Source organism: Eretmochelys imbricata, chromosome 24 (assembly GCF_965152235.1).
Source record: "Eretmochelys imbricata isolate rEreImb1 chromosome 24, rEreImb1.hap1, whole genome shotgun sequence".
Lineage (NCBI taxonomy): Eukaryota > Metazoa > Chordata > Testudines > Cheloniidae > Eretmochelys > Eretmochelys imbricata.
This window is the reverse complement of record NC_135595.1, coordinates 1,114,731-1,137,630: the sequence shown is the minus strand read 5'-3', so window position 1 is coordinate 1,137,630 and position 22,900 is coordinate 1,114,731. Positions and strand designations below refer to the sequence as shown.

Below are 22,900 nucleotides of genomic sequence, written 5' to 3'. Positions count from 1 at the left end.
GTAATGGGGCAGCCTCAGTAAAGGTTAGCAACACTGCGTGCCGCACAGACCTGACGTAGAGGTGAAAGGTCACATCATCTTTTATTTTGAGCCTGTTTTCTCCTGCTGACTCAAATATGCTCTGTTCTGTGGAGGAGGGATCGGCGGGATTGTACTTCATCAGCTCACTGTAGAGAAACCTGGAAACAAACACAATGGGTCAGAAGACGGCCTTGTTCCACCCCAACGCCCACATGTGACCAGGACAGGCAGTGCCCCAACTGCAGTCTCTGATGAAGGTGGAAGAGAGCTTCAGTGAAACACATGATGTGGTTCGCTGTGTCTGTCGGTTTGGGAGCATGAGGGCGGGAACCCAGGAGAGGTGACTCTGCGGAGAGTACTCTGGAGCCTGGGAGTGGATACCTGCATTGGCAGCCCCCGCCCAGAAGCCAAGGGCCGAAGAGGTAACAGAGATCAAAATCCCCCCAGGTCAGTGGAGAGGGATACTTGTAGGAGAATGTGGGGCGCTTACCCGGTTGCGGCTTGCGTGTACTCATCCTGCGGGGAAGGCAACGCCAAGCTGCCAACCTAGCAGCTTTCATCAGCGCGAAGCTCACTGAAGCCGACACCGTCCCAGCGAGGGCTGAGCGCTGGCTGTGTCATTAGCACAGCCACAGGAATGGGCTGCAATCCCCGGTTCTTTTATTGCTACTTTTGTCCAAGCGCAGGGGAAACCTTGAGGTTTCTTACACTCTGCCAAGCACTAATGAAAACTGCAGCTCCAGCACAGTCTGCGTCGAGACCTCCCAACTTTGTACGGTAAAAGGCAAAGTTCAGCTTGAACCACGTCCCCCGCTCTCACCTTGAATGGCGTGTGCCGTACCAGAGTGGGCAGAACAGCCGGCCCACCACAGCCCCAGGGATTAATGGGAGGGACAAGGCCGCAGATCACAAGCCCACGGTTGCGCTAACTCACTGATCTGCTGGGGACCTGCTCCCCTCGTCCCCGGGGTGGAGGAACACACCAAGTGTAGTGACAAGCACAGACAGAGGTGCAGGCTATCAGTGAGGGGCTGGCATTGTTCTGAACGGCTGGATGGGGTACGGATAGGGACCGGAATTAGTCCAGATTCTCTCTCTCGCTGTTTAAAAGGTGCAATGCTAAATGCATGAGGGAGGAGAGAGCAATCGGGGTTGTGGGACTTAGCCTGCAAAGCCTTGCCCAGCAGCCTGGACTGGGTTTGTTACCCCCTATGGCAAGATCGCACCGATAAGGTTTGATGGAGCAATTAGAACTGGAAGAGCCTAAGTGTGGGGGTTGGATCTGAAGAGACGCTCTGACTCAGAAGACAGTGCTCCATCTTTAGAGCCCTGCGCAGATCTGTGGATAAAAATCTGTATCCGCGGAACCGCAGGGCTCTCCTGGGAACCTCAGTGGCAAAAGGAGCAGAATGTGGGACCACTGTTGCCAGAGTCAGCGCCCCACGCCGGCAGCTCCTCTGGCATGGCTGTACCAGATATAAATATATAAATTTGTATCTGCGCAAGGCTCTATCCATCTTGGGCGGAGCAGCGCTGTGCTTGGATTGAGATGGTGCATGGTACCGTGGGGCATGCAGCTTCTACATTGCTCTCCTTTGTACTGCACGAGTGTGGCTGCAATCTGAACCCTCCTAGGGATGGTAAGTACCACCTGGGGGTCCTGACAAATTGCCAACATGGCAGTAATGTGGGCAACAGTCATGCATGACCCTTCCTTGTAAGACACAGCGTCGCTGTGCTTCACAGCCAGATAGATAAACAGCAAGTGTTGGAAACCACAGCTCCTACACACCACAGCATTCTCTGCAGACACTGACACTGGTTGTGCTCCTGGAGAGGGGTTTGCCAGCTAGGCAGAGGTCCCGGGACAATACGGGCAGCTAGGTGTTCCCTTTCATGCCTTTCTCCCGAGACTCCCTCCAAACAGAGAACAAAGATTCCCGCATCCCTCACCTCACGAAGCCTCGTCGGGAAATGATTTCTGCATGGCAGTCATTCACAGTCTCTCCCTTCAGGCTCAGCTCCTCCCCCTTCACGCAGCGATTACCTAGAGGGCGAGGGAGGGAAGAGTCTCACAATGCCAACGCACGGGCTCCTCTGAAAAGGCAGTGTTTTATCTCACCAAATCTTACTGCTCTGGGCTCCTGAGCAGCATGGCCCCAGTTACCGGGGATCATTATCCCGGCCAAGTCAGTTAGAAATGAACAGGACAGAATTCCACTCCACACAGAAATCGCTTGCCTCTTTTTATGAGCAGCACAAATCTAGATCTACCCAGCTTGACGCCAGGGTCCCTTCAAACCTGGAGGCCTCATTTGCTTATCCTCTGAGAAGCAAAGCAGTGCCAACCACCTAAGGAGAGGGGGATTTTGGAATCTAAAGCTGAGGTAAGCCGTAGGACCTCGTGCTGTTTGACACCAGCAGCGAAAATCCAGGCTCTGATGCACAGGCTGCCGTGTAGCAGTGCAAGCAAAGATTATGAGCGATATAGCTGAAGGCACGTTCGCTTTGTTTTCTCCTTTTGTAACTAGATTACTGGTGACAACGTGTGAACCCTGGGAACGTTCTTTAACCCCGTGGGATGTTGAGTGGGGACTGTATCACGCTCTCCCTGAAGGAGCCCACAGGATTGGCCAGTGCCTACTTCTAGTAAGAAATGTATCTAGCTAGGGAGTCTGAGTTCAATGCATGCTGGAAGTAGTGGCTCATACCTGTGCCAATGCTGACCACAACTCCCAGGCCCTCTTCTCCTCGCCTCATGATGATTGCAGCCAGGATCTTCCGTCCGAGCAGGCTGTGCTGGATGCGAGCAGTGAGGGCGTTGAAGCGCTGGTGGCTTAGCATAGCTATCTGATCATGCAGGGTACTGCCGCTCACAGGGAGCTGGAAGGGGGACACAACACCAGCATTGCTAAGAGATTCACAGGAGGATCATTCCTTTACGTAAACAAAGAATCAAGAAGGAAGCCGATAGGAAACACAGCTATTCAGTGGGAGGGTAGAATCCAGAGCACACAAATGCCAAGGGAAAGAGCAGGCGAGTAAACAGAGGTGAGTTTAAGAGCAGGCGAGTATATAGAGGTGAGTTTGCCATGGGCTAGAACAGCACAAAAGGCCAATGCAATTTTGGGCTACAAACGCAGAGATTACCACGGCGTGGAGGGGACACCTCCTTAGAGAACTCTGCTGTACACATGCTCCAAATCTCACGCTCAGCTCTGAGCCCAACATCAGTGGATAGTCTTGCTTCCTGACAGCAAGATGGACTGGGGTGAGGAACAGTCTCTCCAGGGAAGGAATGGAAACTCCAATCACTGAGAACGTTTAAAACTGAACAGCAAGGAACAATTCTGCCCCAGCTCCCCAGGGCTTAGCTCGTAGGACTTCGTCTGTCACAAGCACCTAAGGAATTCTTCCTCTGGCTGCTTGTGGGGAGAGTTTATGGTGCGTACCTGGCTGCCTTCTCTGGCACTGCTCTGGATCCCCTTTTACTAGGCAAGATCTCATCTGCCAGGATCAGCTCTGCAGCAGGGAACACACATCTTAGGAGACTGCAGAGCTCAAAGCAGGACTCAGAACGGCACAGAACTGGGACAGCAATTCTGCCAGAATTAGAGCTTTGTTCACAACTGATGTGCTGTTTCGGAGCTGCTGTGTGATATCTGAAGGTGCCACAAGGCGGTGTAAGAATGATTGAACTTGGAAAGCGGAATCACACTGTGTGCTTACTCTTACCCAAGGGACCATGCTTCAGCTGCTCATGGATCAGAGTTTGGAGTTAGCTCAGTCCAGTACCAGATGCTGGCAGGAGGCAGGGTCAGAGTATGTGTGTGTCCTACCGGGAGCAGCTCTAGCACATGCCAGGAAAGGATGAGAAAGCCAGCCACAAGGATAACAGACCCAGCTTGGCTCTACCTTTACAAGTCACTGATCAGCACAGCGCTCCCACCAGACTGAACAGCAGGATGACAAATGACATCCTAGCTCTGAGGAGAGAGAAATTACCTCTGTGATGCTCAGTCCTTCGGTGCGCTCAGCCTTCTCCGTTTCCCCAATCAGGACTCTGAGCGCTGCGTCGGCCGCTTCCTGCTTGCCTTGCTTTTTGTTGTGTGCAGTCACAGCTGGGAACCAACGACCTCCAACCTTGGCTTGGTAGACAAACCTACAGAGGTAGCAGCAGCATGTCACTGGGAGAGCGATGTTTAAAAACGAAGTGGTTTTTATTTGTACCTGCCAACTGTAAGGAGGCAGAATGAAGCTCTGACTGTAGCTAGCTCTGTTACCAGCTTGCAGCTTCCCCAGGAATTTGCTATGCTAGGCAGGAGTCTGTGCCTACTTCAGGACAGCACAGACAGTGCCAGTTTTGTCATGGACATTCACAGCAACTTACTTCGGATCGTGAGGAGGTCCCGTCTGATCGATCATTTTGAACTCTGCTGCAAACCCATTGGAACGGGCATATTCCAGCAGGCCACTGACAGGATTGGCATTGAGGTATTTGATCAGCTCCCCAATGCCCTTGGCTGTTGCTGCTTTTGACTCATCTGGATTCAGGGGCTGAGCAACAGGCGGATCCAGGGACGGCTCGCTTGGGACCTCTACGGAAGGCTAAAGAAGAGTTAGACAAGAGGAGCCAGATAAATATTTAGGAGTACGTACTACGGCAGGGTAACTGCACACAGCCAGCCTTGGCTACTGCCGGCTGACCCATCCGGGGTAAAATCCTACTGGAAGAAGGAGTAAAGGTGCAAGGGTCTCTCTACCTGTTCTGGGAAGAACTGCCCCCCAGCCTCCCCGCGGAGGATCTTCACAGCAACCTCAGCTGCCATCTGCTTTGCTCCCTTCTTGCTGTTGGCTATCACCGCGGGGAAAGTCTGCTCACCCACCTTCACGCAGTATTTGAACCTGACAGGATGTTACACCATGAGAAGAATGTTAAACCCAGAGGCTTCAGTCTGTTCTTTGCACCAACTCCCAGTTCAAGTCGGGCTAAAGATGCACGAGGAACATTTCCAAGTTATCAGCAGTTTAAGAGCATCAGGATGACTGGATGCTCCAAAAGCACGGGCATGGCTCTGCCACGCACGGTATTCAGAACTGGCCCCTGAGCTCTGAGCCTGTCCTTGGGTTGGAGGCACTCAGCCTCCCAGGAGGAAGGCATTCCTTGACCTCTTTCTGGGGTGCACAGGACCTCGAGGGAGCCAGGTCCAGTCGTCCTTGAGCAAGATGAGCACTCAGATAACACAGAGAAGTGTATGGGAACCTGGACAGATGGGGCAACCTGGCTGGTTCCTCTGATTGAAGAATACCCCTCCCCCCCAATTAACATGATGTGCCATACTTGGGGTCATGGGGTGGTCCCTCCTGGGACAGCAGCTGGAATTCGCACGTGCTCCCTGACTTCTGTCCATATTCCATTAATATGCTGATGGGGTTCTTCCCAGAGGACAAGTGTAGCTGTGCCGCGGCAGATGGAGGCTCTGGTTCTGGGCGTGCAGGCTACGGCAAGAAGCGGAGAGGAGACCAGAGCACAGATCTCAACCTCTGACAGGTTGCTGCTGTCAGGCACTAGACCAGGGGCTGCAACTTTCTGTCAACTCAGCGATGCTAACTACAGGGTAAAGCCAACCCGGCCAAGAGAACGAGCACCAGGCTGCATCAAGAGCACGTCAGCTTCGCATAGGTGGTTCTGCTGCTGCACCCCTTTTTATACTCATAAGAAGCCACTTTTGCTACAAGCAAGAGACACGTGGGGCTCTTCGTGGAACATTCAGGCCATTCTGGGCAATACCCAATTAGCACCTGAGAGGGCTAATTCCCGAAAGAGAAAGGCGGCGGAGCCCTTATACAGGCTTGAAATAGTTTCCCCACACACAATTTGGAATCACATTTCCTTTTGGGATCTCTAGCTTGTTTACTTTACCCTCCCCTGCCAGCTAGTGCTGGGCCAGCCCATCCCAAACCCTGCCTGCTTTGCACTGCGTCTGTGAATGGAAAAACTCAGCAGCAGCAGAGGACAGCTCTTTCGGGAGAGTAGGGCTGAGAACACAGGCATCAAGGCACCGATTTCAGCCTGAATGTCGCCCAGAACAAGCAGCACGGGACTCACCAACTCTGCTTCGGCGCTGTCTGGGACAAATGACTCCTCCCCTTCCATGCCATCCTCCCCTTCGTTCTCAGCTTCGCGCATCAGGATTTTCATGGCGTTGGCAGCTGCCTCCTGCTTGGCCAGTTTTTTGCTACCTGCTTCCGCTGGTGGGAACCGGCGCCCATTTATAACAGCCTGGAACTTAAATCTTTGTAGAGGAAGAGAGAAGGACAAACATGTGACCGGTCACTCTGGATACCAACCTGCCCCTCCTGCACTACACCTCTAGCCCAGCTCTTGGAACTCTAGTGGGAAGGAGCTGCTGGTCCCCATGGTGTAGAAGCAAACAAGCCACAGCTGCAGAAGGGCCAGACGCACCAAAGATGCAATCTGACTTTGGTGCAAGCCTTCAGAGGCTTTATTTAGAAGTTTACACAGCCTTCCACCGCAGATGTAGTGGCAGAGACCCCAGGGAGTTTAGCTCTAACGCTGCAGAGTGAGTCTCCTTGGTCCAGAGGCACCAGAGGCTGCATGAGTCATTAACTCAATGGCTGCTCTCACCGCACAGAGTGCAAATCCAAGACAGTCTCCTGCACGGGGGAAAGAAAGATTGAAAACCAGTCTAGTGGCAGCCTGAATCGTCACGTCTGTGCCTAGTCACTTTGGGTCAGTTTGTCCCTCAGGCAGGATCTGCCCTGCCTGCCTAGAGGGCATTTAAGAGCTGCCAGCCAACTCTCTGCACAGCATCTTTGCCAGGCACTTCCTCGTTTAAATCTTTTGTCTTTGACAGATGTGCCTGCCTCTCTCTCAGGGGCAGACCCCAATGGCAGCTTACGCCAGCTAGATCCCTTTCTGGCACCCAGCCTTTTGCAGAGGCGGTCTCCTCTTAGGAAAAAGCAGGTTGAACTGCATCTAGGGACAGGTCGTTAGGGCTAAATCCATTCAGACCTTTCCCTAAAGAGAAAGCTTGGATTTTGTCTTTGGGAAATAGGCCGATTTTCCTGTCTAGTAAGCCTATTGACATATTCCAGTGTGGCATAAATGGTGCCTTTCCAGTGCCCAGGAATGGCCACAATATCAGAAAGTATCCTCAACAGACTAACCATAAAGCCCAGAAAAAAATCCCATTCTATGACTGCAAGTTACGTGCTACGCTCCGAACTGCCACACCAATGAGACACTTGCAGCTAGTGACACGCTGCAGAGCTGCTAATAATAGGTTCCAGGAGGTTAAATCCCAGCAGTGCAAATGGTGTTGGGATAAGAAAACAGACTCAATGGCACGAAACCATAGGAAACCTAGAGTACATTTCTCCCCTCCCCCAGTAAGTTGCTGCAGAGGATTTCCCACTCCTGGACAGAGACATCAGCTTCTGTTCATCCGTTTTCAGGGGGAACGCTCTCTCTAGAAGTTATCTTCCTCTATTTCCCCTGCCTTTACTGACTTCCCCTCATTTTACTCTTATTCCAGTCCTTCTAGAGGCAACTCTAGAGTCAGTGGGAGTTGTAACTGCGTGAGAGAATTGGGCTGTTTAGACGCTCAGCTGCTTTTGGTTTCCATTCCAGCTGAGCAATTCAGCAGAGTAAAATACCAGAAAGGACAGCACTGTGTGTTCCTTTTCTGTCCTGCTCACTGGTGGCTGTGGGGTTTCGGAGGGAAAGAGCTGGTCGTGTTGGCAAATGGTCTTTTCTATTTCCTAGTTAAGAGGCCTTGAGTCCTTTGGGTGAGGCGCATGAGCCTTGGAGGTGATTAGACTCGTTGTCCCAGGAGGAAGCATTGCAAATACTGACACCCTGGCCCTCCAAATCTAGGATGAGGCAATTAGATTGGAAATTCATGGAGGCCAAACAGAATCACAGGAATGCGGTGCTGACAGGGACCTCGACAAGTCACCAAGTCCAGCCCCCTGCTCTGTGGCAGGGCCAAGTAAACCTAGACCACCCCTGACAAGGGTTGGTCCAACTTATTTTTAAAAGTTTCCAATGATGGGGACTCCATGTCCTCCCTCGAAGCCTGTTCCAGAGCTTAACTCTCCTTAGAGTTAGAAAGTTTTTCCTAATATCTAACCTAAGTCTCCCTTGAAGATGAAACCCATTGCTTCTGGTCTTACCTTCAGTGGACATGGAGAACAATTGATCACCAGCCTCATTATATCAGTCCCCACCAGACTGAACATTCCCAGGGTTTTTAACCTTTCCGCATAGGTCAGGTTCTCTAAACCTTTGATAATTGTTGTTGCTCTCCTCTGGACTCTCTCCAATTTGTCCCCATCTTTCTTAAATTGTGGTGCCCAAAACTGGATACAGGACTCCACCTAGAGCCTCACCAGTGCCAAGTAGAGCGGGACAATCAACTCCTGTGTCTTACATACAACACGCCTGTTAATACACCCCAGAACCATATTAGCCTTTTTGCAGCTGCATTCCACTGATGATTCATATTCAGTTTGTGATCCACTATAACCCCCTGATCCTTTCTAGCAGTACAACCACTCACACAGTTATTCCCCATTTCGGAGTTGTGTGTTTGATGTTTTCCTTCCTAAGTGAAGTACTTGGCACTTGTCTTACTTGAATTTCATCTTGTTCAATTCAGACCAATTCTCCAATTTGTCAAGGTCATTTTGAATTCTAATCCTGTCCTCCAAAGTGCTTGCAACTCCTCCCAGCTTGGAGTCAACTGCGAATTTTATAAGTATGCTCTCCACTCGATTATCCAAGTCATTAATTAAAATATTGACTAGTATTAGACCCAGGACTGACCAGTGCAGAAACCCCCTAGATGTGTCCTCCCAATGTGACAGCAAACCACTGATAACGATTCCTTGAGTTTGGTCTTTTAACCAGCTGTGTATCCACCTTATAGTACTGTCATCTAGACCACATTTTCCTAGTTTGCTTATGAGACTGTCAACAGGGACTGTGTCAAAAGCCTGACTAAAAATCAAGGTATATCACGTCTACTGCTTCCCCCCATCCACTGAGCCAGTAACCCTGTCAAAGAAGGAAGTTAAGTTGGTTTGGCATGATTTGTTCTTGACAAATCCATGCCGACTATTCCTTACAACCCCATTATCCTCCAGATGCTCACTAACTGATTGTTTAATAATTTGCTCTAGTATCTTTTCAGGTACTGATGTTAGGCTGACTGGTCTTATTATTCTCCACATCCTATTCCTTCCCCTGTTTGCAGCAAGGTATTACATTTGCCCGTCTCTAGTCTTCTGGAACCTCTTCCATCCTCCAGGAGTTCTCAAAAATAATTGCTTCAGCTAGTTCCTGAACTACCGTAGGATGAGTCTGATCGGCCCTGATGACATGAATACATCTAACTTATCTAAATACTCTTTAACCCATTCTTTCCCTATTTTGACTTGCATTCCTTCCCCCCAGTTGTTAAGGGTATTTGTGTTGAGCATCTGGTCACAATTAACTTTTTTAGTGAAGACTGAAGCAAAATAGGCACGAAGTACCTCAGCTTTCTTGATGTCACCAGTTATTAGCTCTCCTTTCCCAAGCAAAAACAACGAGGCGGCCTTGTGGCACCTTAGAGACTAACACATGTATTTGGGCATAAGCTTTCGTGGGCTAAAACTCACGTCATCAGATGCATGGAGTGGGAAAAAAAACAGTAGGCAGGTATATATACACAGCACATGAAAGGATGGGAGTTGCCTTACCAAGTGGGGGGTCAGTGCTAACGAGACAATTAAATCAAAGTGGAAGTGGGCTAATCTCAACAGTAGAATACCAAGGGAGGAAAAGTTTCAGAGTAGCAGCTGTGTTAGTCTGTATCCGCAAAAAGAAAAGGAGGATTTGTGGCACCTTAGAGACTAACAAATTTATCTGAGCATAAGCTTTCATGAGGTACAGCTCACTTCATCCAATGAAGGGAGGAAAAATCACTTTTGAAATGGTAATGAGGCCAATGTAAATAGGGTGGCCCATTTCAAACAATTGACAAGAAGGTGTGAGTAACAGTAGGTTTCAGAGTAACAGCCGTGTTAGTCTGTATTCGCAAAAAGAAAAGGAGTACTTGTGGCACCTTAGAGACTAACCAATTTATTTGAGCATAAGCTTTCGTGAGCTACAGCTCACTTCATCGGATGCATACTGTGGAAAGTGTCGATGAAGTGAGCTGTAGCTCACGAAAGCTTATGCTCAAATAAATTGGTTAGTCTCTAAGGTGCCACAAGTACTCCTTTTCTTTTTGAGTAACAGTAGTAACAGGTGAGTAACACCTTCTTGACAGTTGTTTGAAATGGGTCACCCTGTTTACATTGGCCTCATTACCACTTCAAAAGTGATTTTTCCTCCCTTGGTATTCTACTGTTGAGATTAGCCCACATCCACTTTAACTGAATTGTCTCATTAGCACTGACCCCCCCACACTTGGTAAGGCAACTCCCATCCTTTCAGGTACTGTGTATATATACCTGCCTACGTTTTTTTTCCCCATTCCATGCATCTGATGAAGTGGGTTTTAGCCCACAAAACATTATGCCCAAATAAATTTGTTAGTCTCTAAGGTGCCACAAAGACTCCTTGTTGTTTTTGCTGATACAGACTAACATGGCTGCCACTCTGAAACCTTTCCCAAGTAGAGGACCTACACTTTCCTTCATCTTTCTCTTCCTCCTAATGTATTTAAAGAACCTCTTCTTATTGCCTTCCATGTTTCTTGCCAGGTGGCACTCATTTTGTGCCTTTGCCTTTCTGATTTTGTCCCTACACAAATTTTCTGATATTGTGCTGTTCTTTTGTACTCCTCAGCAATGTGACCATGTTTCCACTTTTTGTAGGATTCCCTTTTGATTTCCAGGTCATTAAAGAGCTCCTGATGGAGCCATGTTGACCTCTTAATGTTTTTCTTATCTTTCCTTTGCATTGGAATAGTTTGCAGTGGTGCCTTTAATATTGTCTCCTTGAGGAACTGCCAGCTCTCCTGAACACTTTTTTCCCTTAGATTTTCTTCCCACAGGATCCTATCTGCCAGTCCTCAGAGTCGCTTAAAGTCAGCTTTTTGGAAGTCCAGTAGCCTTGTTCTGCTGCGCTCCCTAGACTCATGAAATCTTTCATTTCATAATCACTGTTACCCACATCGCCTTTCACCTTCAGATTCACTACCAATTCCTCCCTGTTGGTCAGAATCCAGTCTAAAATGGATGTCCCCCTGGTTACTTCCTCACTTTCTGGAACAAAAAATTGTCTCCAAGAACTTATTGGAAATGTTGTGTTTTGCCATATTACATTCCCAACAGAAGTCTGCTTCGTTAAAGTTCCCCATTACTACTAGGTCCTATGTTTTGGATATTTCTGTTATTTGCTGTAGAAATACCTCATCTACCTCTGCTCCTGACTGGGTGGTCTATAGCAGACCCGACTAAGACATCATTCATATTTTTTAACCCTTTTATCTTTACCCAGAGACTCTCAACTGGTCTGCCTCCCACCTCCTTCTGGACCTCAGAACAAGTGTCTATATCCTTTATGTACAATGTAACCCCCTCCTCCCTTTTCTCCCTGCCTGTACAATCTGATCAAGCTATGCCCCTCTATACCAGTATTCCACCCATGAGACTTATCCCACCAAGTCTCTGTGATACCAATTAAATCATAATTTAGATTATGTACCTCTCTTTAATCAGAAAATAATAGCAAAGGAAACCCATGTTCTCTTTCTTACCTTGGTTCATGTGAGGGTCCGCTCTGCTCCAAAAGGGCAAATTCACAGCGCTGGTAAGTGTACTGGCTATATTCGATGAGGCCGCTGACTGGGTTCTTCTCCTGACAGGCAATCAGCTTTTCTAAGGGCGTACACTGGAAAGCAGTATCAAACTGGGCAGCGTAGCTGGGAGATGAGGGGGATTCCATGATGCATCTCCACTCATCCGCCTGCTTATTGATGGCATTCAAGTCATCTGGAATGTCATCTGTGGCCCACTTGCCATTTTCAGAGTTGTCATAGTTCATGAAGCGGTATCTGGGCTTCCGGGCTCGCAGGCCTGGCTCAGGAGTGTCAGTCTGTTCTGTTTGCTCAGAGGCTTGCTGTCCATTCTTTACATTTGCTTCTTCTTCCATCTTTACCTCTGTGAAAGGCAACACACTCTCCTGCAGATCTGGTTCTACGCAGGCAGCTGGAAACTCTGGCTCTGGGGCGGGAGGTGCCATTTCCGTTACTTCATTGGCTTTTACTTTGATCTGCATCCGCTCCCGTTTCTTGTCAGTGAGGGACCATTTTGGGGGGGTTGTGTTCTCCTTGTGGACCTCTCCCAGTTTTTCCAGGGCACTGAGAGTGGCGTTAACATCCTTGGCCTTTGAAAAACCAATGTTTTTTGCAAGGTTGTATGCTGTGGAGTCTGTGACATTGAACAAATAGTTACAGATTTTCTCCTTGACTTCAGCCATGATGGGAGATTCAGTATTGTCTTCTGAGCTAACCGTGGAGCTTTCCTTTTCTTGACTCTCAGAAGCTGCGTCTTTGCAATGATTCCCGTCGGCGGTGGCACTTCCTTCGTGCACGGCCCCTACAGAGCCAGATCTGTCTGCGATCCGCCACAACGGGGGCGTCTCTCCTCCTTTATGCAATTTACCTTCCTGGAGAAGTTTGTACAGATAATGATTGACTTCTTTCTTTCGGGTTTTAAGTTTATGGGCGAGTTCGTGAACTGTACAGGACTCCCCCCGCCTAAGCTGCCCTAAAATTGTCAAAATTTCTTGCTCCCTGTCTTGCCCAGCAACAGTCAGTCTCTGGAAACTCAGGTTGAAGTGGTCAAATTCCCTTTCTGATTTTCTGTAGTTGTACTGAGTTGGGGGATAAGACGGTAAACTTTGCGTTTGCTGACTGATATACGGGGGTCTAAATCTCCCAGCTGTGCCCCAGCTGTTGTGCCCACTCCCTCTAGGAATTGGTACAGCAGCTCGCGGACCCCTGATGTGTTGTTCTACTTGTGGCCTTTGTTCGCAAAATGGGTACAGGGGAGCTTCAGTGATTTGCCCCAATAGGAACTGTATCTGCTGGTTTCTGAATCTGTCGAGATTACTTCCCTGTGGGACGAGAGAGTTATTAAAAAAGGCTGGATTAGGACTGCAGTAGTTATGTTTTGGGGGTGTTTGATAAGAGCCTTTGCCTCGACCAAAACCTGTGTTCATAGCGTGCTGCTGGAATGCAAGTGTGAATCTGGGCTCTTGCACACCAGAAGAGAGGCAGCTGTGGTTCACTTTCCACTTGCACAATTGCTGCACAGCGGCCTGCCAAAAGGAAAGAACAAGGGTTCAAAACTCAATTACACTCCCAGAGGAGCCCAGAAGTACAGTATGACCAGCCTCTCCACTCCAAGACAATGTATAACCATCTTCTTTCTAAGCTTGTCTACAAACCCTGTTGCTATGCTACTCATGCATGCCAGGTAAATGAAACTGACAAAGTGTTTGTCCAAGCCCCTGCCCCAAACACAAAACTGACCTGAAAGGAATTCTGAATGAGCCTAACAATGAGAAACAACTTCATTCTTAAGACTCAGCACCCTCACTGGTTGTTGGATATTTCAGGCTGGCTCAATCATGATCATATTTTGCCCATCCATTGTGCCCTACATCTAAGGATCTCAGTGCGCTTTCCAAGCACGATTCTCCCATTTCACATATGGGAAAACAAGTCCCAGAGAGGTCAAGTGGCTTGCCAAGCATCACACAGTGAGTCTGCAGAGATGGAAATAGAACACAAACTCCTAACTTGTGTCTCAGTCCACAAGAACATTCCTTCCTCCCTTGATAGAGTGTGACCTATACAACTCATTCTCTCATTTCACGATGCTTTAAAGAGATAAGATACATGGGAACCAGATAGCGTAGAGGGTTGGTAATAGGATGCAGAGCCTTTTAGGACTGCAGTTCAAATCCAGCTCACACCAGTCACAAACGTGGCAACGTCATTTGATTACAAGTGAATTTTGGTCTGAGTGGTCAGGCTGGAACCTGGAATGATACACTCGATTTTTTAAAATTAAAGAAAAAGCTAGCCACTACTATTGATGGGATGCTCTAATCCTACCCAAGCGTGACAGCAGCCGAATGTGAACATAAAGTGACAGAAACCATATCCCCAACAGAACATTTACGCCCCAGATCTTTATAAGGGAACCTGTGCAGGAACAGAACTGATTACTTACACCCCCACACAGAAAGCGACCAAGTGGGGGATGTAAGTGGATAGATAATTACATCACCTTAAAAATAGGGAGAAAAACACAGGACACTGCAAGTGAGGTAATTAGTAAGTGCTTGCACAATGACTCAGCTCAAGAGTACCCCAGACACCAGCCATGCCACTTAGCATCAGCCTTATTGTGCAGAATCAAAGGCCATGTCTACACGTGCAGGCTTACTGCGGCACAGCTGTACCGATCCAGAGAGAGAGCTCGCTCATTGACATAATAAAACCAGCTCAACGAGCGGTGGGATGACAGCGCTGTCCACACGACTGTTTGTGCCAGCAAAACTTATGTTGTTCAGGGGTGTGTTTTTTCACACCCCTGAGCAACATTGTCGACATAAGTGCTAGTATAGACATGGTCAACGTTCTAAGGCCATTTGAAATTTCACTTGCACTAAACAGTGTCACAAACAGCCCCCGCTTGCATTTTCTCCTGGTTCACCCCATACTGATACCAAGTGATGTGCTCCGGATTTTGAGTGCAGCAGGCAGGAGCGCTACATCTCCTTCTTAAAAAGAACAGGAGGACTTGTGGCACCTTAGAGACTAACCAATTTATTTGAGCATGAGCTTTCGTGAGCTACAGCTCACTTCATCGGATGCTTATGCTCAAATATATTTGTTAGTCTCTAAGGTGCCACAAGTACTCCTTTTCTTTTTGCAAATACAGACTAACACGGCTGCTACTCTGAAACATCTCATTCTTGTTACCCAAGGGTAATGAGCATCCCTTTTCCTGCACACGGCCATCACAGTTCTATTAGTTACTAGGAGACACACATCTGTTCCACTGGCCAAGTTTAAAAAGAAATCCTTAGAACACACAATATGCCTGGAAGAGGAAGGAAGGGTTTAGAAGTTGCTCTTACCTTGTTGTTGCCCAAGCTGACAAGTACAATTCATTTAACTGATCAGAAGGTAAAGAACTGTTCCCAAACTGTAAACTATCTCCACTTCACCTTGAATGGTCCCTTAGAATATGAGCTAATTACTTATGCTAAACTATCTGTCTGATCTTGTACCTAGCTGTGACACTCTTACTGCCGTTCCCAGACCTGAAAAAGAGAACTGTGTATTTCAAAAGCTTGTCTCTCTCCCCAACAGAAGTTGGTCCAACAGAAGATATTGCCTGCCCCACCTTGTCTCTCTAACCACAGACACACACTGCTAGGAGAAGTTGAAAGGCAACTGAAACACTGACGGGAGCAGCTCTTCCCTGTGCCAGCCAAACAGTCGCAGGCAGAGCTCACAAATGGCTGCTAGATACAGAAAAGCTCAGTACCTCTGCACTTTTTACAAACAACAGAAACAGGCTAATCACCCCTTCCCCTCTGCCCAGCATGGAGCTAACAACTAATCAGCCACTCGGTCAACTTAAAATGGCTCCAAGCTAAGTTTCGGTTTCATTTTCTTCCAGCTAACTCTCACTTCTCTGTTTTGCCTGGTGTCCTGTTTCACTGAGGGTTGGGCAGCCCTTAGCGCCCAGGGCACGTCTGTTCCATAATCCCAACAGGAGAGAGCAGAGCTTTCATGCAGAGCCCACACATACATCCCCTTCTACCCATCTCGTGCTGCAGCTGGCTCTGGTTTAAAACAGTGGCTTACAAACTTTTAATCAAACTGTACTACGCAAAAAGAATGAGGAGTCTGGTGGCATCTTAAAGACTAACAGATTTATTTGGTCATAAGCTTTAGTTGCTTTTGTGGATACAGACTAACACGGCTACCCTCTGTACTCTGCAGTGACTCTGCAGTCAGGAACTGTCTCACATTCCTGGGCGCATTCCTGGTCCTCAAGACAGCTGGTTCTAGTTTCCTTTTTGTTAGAACCTGGTGAAAGAAAGGGTGTGCATTTCTCCACTCCACTTCCAAGTGGCAGGAGTGGGGGAGACTTGAAAAGGGCTCTTTGGTGGAAGATTTTGTTTTGCAGGAATTTAAAGCCATAAATCAGATTACTGAGAACATTCCTCTCTCCGTTCCCAGGACACTCGCACCTGTGTTCCTGAACTGTGGTGTGAAGCTGACTAGAGTCTGGCAGGGATGCTAGGGGCTGAACCGCGCTCTGACTTCCCCTGTGGCCTTGAGGAAATCGCTTCTCAAGCTATGTCTACACTACATCATTTACAACTGCGCTGCTGCAGCACTTCTGGTGAAGACGCTCTAAACTGACGGGAGCCAGCTTTCCCGTCAGCTTAATACCTCCTTCCGTGAGAGGCGGTAGCTACGTTAGCGGGAGAAGCTCTCCCGCTGACACAGCACAGTCTACACCGGTGCTTAGGTCAGTGTAACTTATGGTGCTCAGGGGTGTTGATTATCCACAACCCTGAGCAACGTAAATTATACCAAGGTAATTTGCAGTGTAGAGAAGGGCTAAGAGCTTGATTCCCTGGCTGTATAAAAAGGTTACATGACTCCCCTAGCTGACAGGAGTGTTGTGAGGATTCATTATGTATTGTCTGTACAATGCTTTGAAGGTAATGAGTGCCAAGACCATTAATTACATTTGTAGTTTTTAAGGGCACGTCTACCCATACAGCACTGCAGCACGTCTGGTGAAGTCACAATAAAGCTACTTCTTGTCCCTGATGCGTACCCTGGATTGCCAGCAATTTCAAGAGCCTGGAATTCTGCCAGCCTTTCCTTTGAGGAGGCAGTGGATCAAGTGGACAGAGCACTGGGACGTGAATCCAGAGAACCACTGACCTCCTGTGTGACCCTGGGCAAGTCACTTCCCCTGTCTGTGCCTCCTTTTTCCCCTCCCCCACACCCTTTGTCTTGTCTATTTGGACTGTAAGATGTTTGGGGCAGTGACTGTCTCTTACTGTCTGTATGCACAGTGTCGGCTCTGATCTCAACTGAGGCCCCTAGACACTACTGTCGGCAGCCTCTATTGCAGAGATCCCCTGGGGGGATGCAGAGGAATGTTTGGAGGGAGCGTGATGGAACCGACACCCAGCTCCGCTCCTGGCCCAGCCCCGGCCACCAGCCCCTCACCCAGGGCACCGGCTGCGGGCCTGCACTCAGGGCACTAGCTGCCAGCCCTGCTTCCGGGTCTCTGCTTCCAGATGTGGCTGCTGGCCCCAGCCCTGTCCTGCCCCAGCCCCCAACGGTAGCCCCAGCCTTGGCCCCCTTACCCGGTCCACGTGCCTCTCCCAGAACTGGGGGGGGGGGAGGGGGGAGCGTGCACTAGAGTAAGCGGGGACATGAGGTAAAAAGTTTGGGAACCACAACCCTATTGGCAACTGTGGGGGTGCAGAAGAGTGAGTTTTATTTTCCCTCTACAATTTATTCATTCTTTCCCCTTCTAGTGAGCAAACAGACTGGCAAATGAATTTTTCTCTTAAATTATTGAGAGATGGCAGGCACAAGGGGACTGTCACCCCAGATCAGTGGTCCATCCATTTTGTATCCCGTGTGACATCAGCCTAACCTTGCTCTCAGTAAACCTTATCAGTTAAACAAGGGTTGACATTTCATCCTGACCACAGTTTATGCTCTGAAGCAAGATCAATGGCCCTGGTAACTTTATCTTAACGTTACACTAGCTAAGTGTTTGATATTCATATAAACATCTAATCTTGTTTTAATCCTGCTAAACTATCTGAATAAATATTGTCCCAACAAGTTCTGCAATTTAATATTGATGTAAAAAAGACGTTCTTTTACCAATTGTAAGGTATGCTGCTTTTTAATTGCATTGAATTTTTCCTTGTTGTGTTAAGGAACCAAGTGAAAACATGAAGCCTTGCAATAGATATTTATAAATTACTCTTGGGGTGGAAAGCAGCTACATCTCCCTCTCTGGATTAGGAAAGGGCTCTCTTTCGCAGTGGAATGATGATGTCTAGGGCTCTCCATCTATCTCCACTCCACTTCCTTACGACAGCTGGCCCAGCCAATTGCTAACCTGCCACCTGCTCAAGTGCACATCATTCTATTCCTTCAGCAACCTGGGGCAACTGTTCATCTCTCCTGCATCATCCTGCCTCTGAGCTGATGTGTTTGGTGCTGAGGGAGGATGTGCTAGTGAATGAATGTGGTCACATGGCAGTTCCTCATACGGGCATTTCATAAGGAAAGAGTATGAATTTCTTCAAATCAAATCCCTTTCCCAGCCTTGATCCCACACCACCATTCTTAATTACTTGACCTGCTCCTTTAGGCACACCCCGGTGACATTAAATGTATCTGCCCCACTTAAATTGATCTGTGCGCCCCACTGCGGGACAGTGCATGTGTGAAAACCCAGGAACATGCTCCTTCCATCATAGCTAAGTATATCTGGGCTCCCTCCTTCCATCATAGGTAAGTATATCTGGGCTACCTGTGGGGTGCAGGGAGGGAAATGAGCGGGGGAGGGGTGCCATACACCAGGGAGGGGGGAGAATGAGCAAGGGGAGGGGCGACTGAGCAAGAGGAAGGGTGCAATGCACTGGGAGGAATGAGCAAGGGGAGGGGTGTCAGGCGGGGGGACGGGTGCCATGCACCCGGGGAGGGGGAGGCAAGAGCGAGCACGGGGGGAGGGGTGCCAGGCGGGAGGAGGGGGAGGCAAGAGCGAGCACGGGGGGAGGGGTGCCAGGCGGGAGGAGGGGGGGGCAAGAGCGAGCACGGGGGGAGGGGTGCCAGGCGGGGGGAGGGGGAGGCAAGAGCGAGCACGGGGGGAGGGGTGCCAGGCGGGGGGAGGGGGAGGCAAGAGCGAGCACGAGGAGGGGGCTCCCACGCCCCGGTGCTGCCCCAGGCCCCCCCCGCAGAGCCTGGGATTACAATGCGGCCAGGGCTCCCCGCCCCTCCCAGCGGCCTCCTTACCCCCCTCGGCCGCCGCCGCCGCCTCTGTTGTGCGGAGGGAGACCCGGCCAGGAGTGATGACGCGCAATGCACGCGACCCCCCCCCCGCGACTGAGCGGAGCCACGTGCGGAGCCCAGCGCGTGCCTCGCTACTGCTCGGCGCAGCGGGGCCTCCGCTTCGGAGCCTGCCCCAGCCTGCGAGGCTCCTGTTCATGCCGCCCGGGGCGCTGGGTTTCCCCTCCTCGCAACGGGGAGAGTCCTGCCGGGAGAACAGTCTAGCCAGAAGCACCCATCAGTAAGACCCATGTGACTTGGAAGACTCCCCCCGCAACAGATCTCCTCCAGCTACCCTCCCCATAGTCACCACCGCTCCGTTAATGACAGACACACAGGCCCTTCCAGCTAGATACGCTTTGGGGAAAATCCCTGTTTAAGTCAAGACCAAAAAGTCATCTCACTGGGAGAAACAAACCTCACAGCTGCTGGCTAAGTCTCTGACTAAAAGAGAGAGGGACGATGCAGAAGTGCCAGCAGATTTCACTGTCCCATTCCCAAACCAACTTAACATGCCCTTTACAAAGAGCAGGAATAAATCCCCTTCTGTGTCCAGCTCTGCCTCCTTTCGCTGTGGTTCAGATTCACTTTTGTTTCCCCAGCTTGCTTTTACTCTCACTTCGATCCCACAGCTCAATTTTTTTCACAGAAGAAGTGGAGCTTGGGAGGCAAGCGCCATTACAGATGTCTTAGCTACCACAAATTACTGTCTGTATTGGGCCACTCATTACCACTTCAAAAGTTATTTTTCCTCCCTTGGTATCCTGCTGTTAATTGATTTATCTCCTTAGACTGACCACACTTGGTAAGGCAACCTCCATCCCTTCCTGTATTTATACCTGTTCCTGTATTTTCCACTCCACGCATCAGATGAAGTGGGTTCTAGCCCACAAAAGCTTATGCCCAAATACATTTGTTAGTCTCTAAGGTGCCACAAGGTCTCCTTGTTGTTTTTGATAATACGGAAGTTAGATATGGACAAACTCTCAAGACACAGCTGGTCTTCCCCCAGTCCCACCACCAGCCCTGGGTCAGTGCAGCAGTTTCCCTGTTCTCTAACATGCTGAGCACCAGCTCTCAGCTATGTATTTTAGGAAGCCCACTGTGTTTTGTTCTGCGTATCCAGTAATTTAAGAATGATCAAGTTACATGAGTAACAAATTATGTGCAGTGTATATTACTACACACAACTTCTATTTGTGGGCACCAACATTTACTAGCCTTGGAAATAACTGCTGATCTAGGCCTCAATCAACATATACCTATATTCATCCTCAAAAGGAGTCAATATCTGATTTCACTAGGAACAGATGTGTTCCTCTAATTAGAAACTGTCTTCATGCACATTTGCTACTGAAGCTAACGAACTCATCTGTTTTTCAGACCAGCCATCATTACTGAGGATAATAATGCTTTGCTGGCTCACAAAGGTGTTGTGAGGAGAATTCTTCAGTTCCTGAGTGCCTCACAAACATGACAGTGATGGAGGCCACAACACTATCTAGATAGGAAAAACATTTTAGCCCTTTTAAAAAGCACATGCCATATAATCAGTCCTATACTGCCACCATCTGTTCATTTTGTAGTTTAAAACAAAAAAACACAATCTGAACTTTAAAAGGACCATATTCCATTGCAACAGGTAACATTTAGCTAATCTGTGTCTCCAAAAGGTCCACTTGAAGAGATGTTTCAGAGTAACAGCCATGTTAGTCTGTATTCGCAAAAAGAAAAGGAGGACTTGTGGCACCTTAGAGACTAACCAATTTATTTGAGCATAAGCTTTCGTGAGCTACAGCTCACTTCATCGGATGAAGAGAGAGGTCCTGGTTTCCCAGCCAAACACTGTGCTTGCTTCCTGAAAGCTTCCACATCAAGTAGAAAGTGACAGTATCTCCCATTCTTTTCAGATCAAAATAACCATGTTGGTGCCTATGAGTTTCTGTTACTTGGATAAATACCCTAAGAATAAGACAGGCTAGACAGCACGTTTCCAGGTGGCTACCGCTCACCGAGGAATGCACTCCTTGGAGCATCTTGTATGGCTATCATGAAACAAAACTTTGTAAAATTGGGTATATAAGTTTACCTGACCTTTGTAACACTGAAAATCAGGCCCTGGATCTCCATGACAACCAGAGATGCTGAGCATCCAACATCAGCAGTCAAAGTCAGTGAGAGCTATAGGTGTTCAATACTTCTGCCCCAAAACTCTGTTTGGGTTCCCCATACCCTGTTAGCATTCATAAATTATAGGTCTGTTACATTCATGAAACCAAAAATAACTCCGAACAAATCAAAACAGATCTGTACATTCAGGAAGATGGACATCCTCTGCTCCCATCTCATAAATCAAACTCTCCCCCAGGGCTTTAAACTCCAGGCCTTCCTTTCTATCCCAACCAAGCAAAAGATCCACTAATGCCCTTGCCTGCTAAGCTCACTTGTACACCCCAACGGAAAATAATCCCTAGTCTTCCATTCGTCCTTTCAAGATGCTGGGGACCTTTGAGACAAAAAGTGTCACTTCCTCCCTCTAAGTCTCTCCGAAAAGCATCCTCTTACGCTGTGCAAAAGGGTACTGCCCGACCGTCATTCTGACGGCGGACAGGCCTCTTCTCCCCCTAGAAGTCAGTAGAGAAGCGTGGCCGTTGAACACTGCGGTCTGCCTGGCCGGTTCGGTGCCAGCCGCTGACTGGGACATGCCAAACATCACTTTAAGCTCCCCATCCCTAGCAGAGAGGGAGGAGATTTAACGGCACCAGACGACTCCCTGGGAGTGTTCAGCAGGGAGCACTTGGCCACCCACTCCCCCGCCCCACCCATCTCTCCGCAGCAACGGGACCCCCGGAGCAGGGCAGGGAGAGGCCCCCCGAAGGGCAGGTCCCACGCCGCCCCACGGGAGGCCCGGCGGGAAGGGAACCGCCGGGTCCGGCCGCTGGGTTCGCGCCCCTCCTTGGAAGCGGGTTTCGGCGGCGCTGGGCGGTTGGGGGGTGGGGCGGGGGGGGGACCGGACGAGGCCCCCCCCGGCGCGTGCTGCAAAGCCCGGGGGGTGGGGGGACGACACGAGCCCCCTCCCTAGATATGGCCCCTCGCCGGCCACACCGCGCATGCGCCCCCCCCGTGCAGCCTCACTGCGCACGCGCTGCCTCGAGGCGCTTCCCGCTTCTCCCCCCCCCCCCCGCGCGCGCGCGCCATCCCCCGCCGCATCTCGCCCCCGCCCGGCCTCTCACCGCTGCGCCGCTGCCGTCCTGGGACGCGGGAGCCGAGTGGCTGCGGGGCGCCGCCTGCTCCGCCTTCCCCTCCCCCCGCCGGAGACCCCGCTCTCCTCAGCGCCGCGGAACCTGGCGCGGGCCGATGGCGTCACAGCGCGACGGGGCGAGGGGCGGGCGCCGCGCTAAAGCACGTGACCCCGCGTGCACCAGGTGATCTGCCCCGCAGGGACCCCGCCCCGCCTCCCTCCCCTCAGAGACCCCCCCCGGGAACAGACCCCGCCCCCCGGGGTCCCTCCTCCCCTCAGGGACCCGCCCCGGGAACAGACCCCGCCCCCCGGGGACCCTCCTCCCCTCAGAGATCCCCCCACAGACCCCCCCCCGACACCCCTTCCCCTCAGAGACACCCCCCGGGAACAGACCCCGCCACCCGGGGTCCCTCCTCCCCTCAGGGACCCCCTCGGGAACAGACCCCGCCCCCCGGGGTCCCTCCTCCCCTCAGGGACCCGCCCCGGGAACAGACCC

The 22,900-nt window shown here is 50.0% G+C and overlaps 1 protein-coding gene across 5 annotated transcripts in view; it reads right to left on the bottom strand.

Moving 5' to 3' along the window:
* ADAR (adenosine deaminase RNA specific) overlaps positions 1–22,542 on the bottom strand; it is a 28,287-nt gene extending 5,745 nt beyond the window's left edge. Inside the window, exons 1-10 of one of the 5 annotated variants that reach the window (XM_077841372.1) lie at positions 22,397–22,542; positions 11,796–13,360; positions 6,131–6,317; positions 5,363–5,520; positions 4,785–4,926; positions 4,412–4,629; positions 4,027–4,183; positions 2,733–2,904; positions 1,975–2,068; positions 51–179 (exon numbers count right to left, since the gene is read on the bottom strand). In XM_077841372.1, the coding sequence (XP_077697498.1) occupies positions 51–179; positions 1,975–2,068; positions 2,733–2,904; positions 4,027–4,183; positions 4,412–4,629; positions 4,785–4,926; positions 5,363–5,520; positions 6,131–6,317; positions 11,796–13,261 (2,723 nt within the window). In that variant the 5' untranslated portion in view covers positions 13,262–13,360; positions 22,397–22,542. Of the gene's footprint in view, positions 1–50; positions 180–1,974; positions 2,069–2,732; positions 2,905–4,026; positions 4,184–4,411; positions 4,630–4,784; positions 4,927–5,362; positions 5,521–6,130; positions 6,318–11,795; positions 13,361–15,193; positions 15,690–19,130; positions 19,173–22,396 lie in introns of those variants that run through there. The other 4 variants (XM_077841369.1, XM_077841371.1, XM_077841373.1 and 1 more) reach the window with 4 other exon arrangements.
* Between the last annotated feature and the right edge of the window lie 358 nt (positions 22,543–22,900).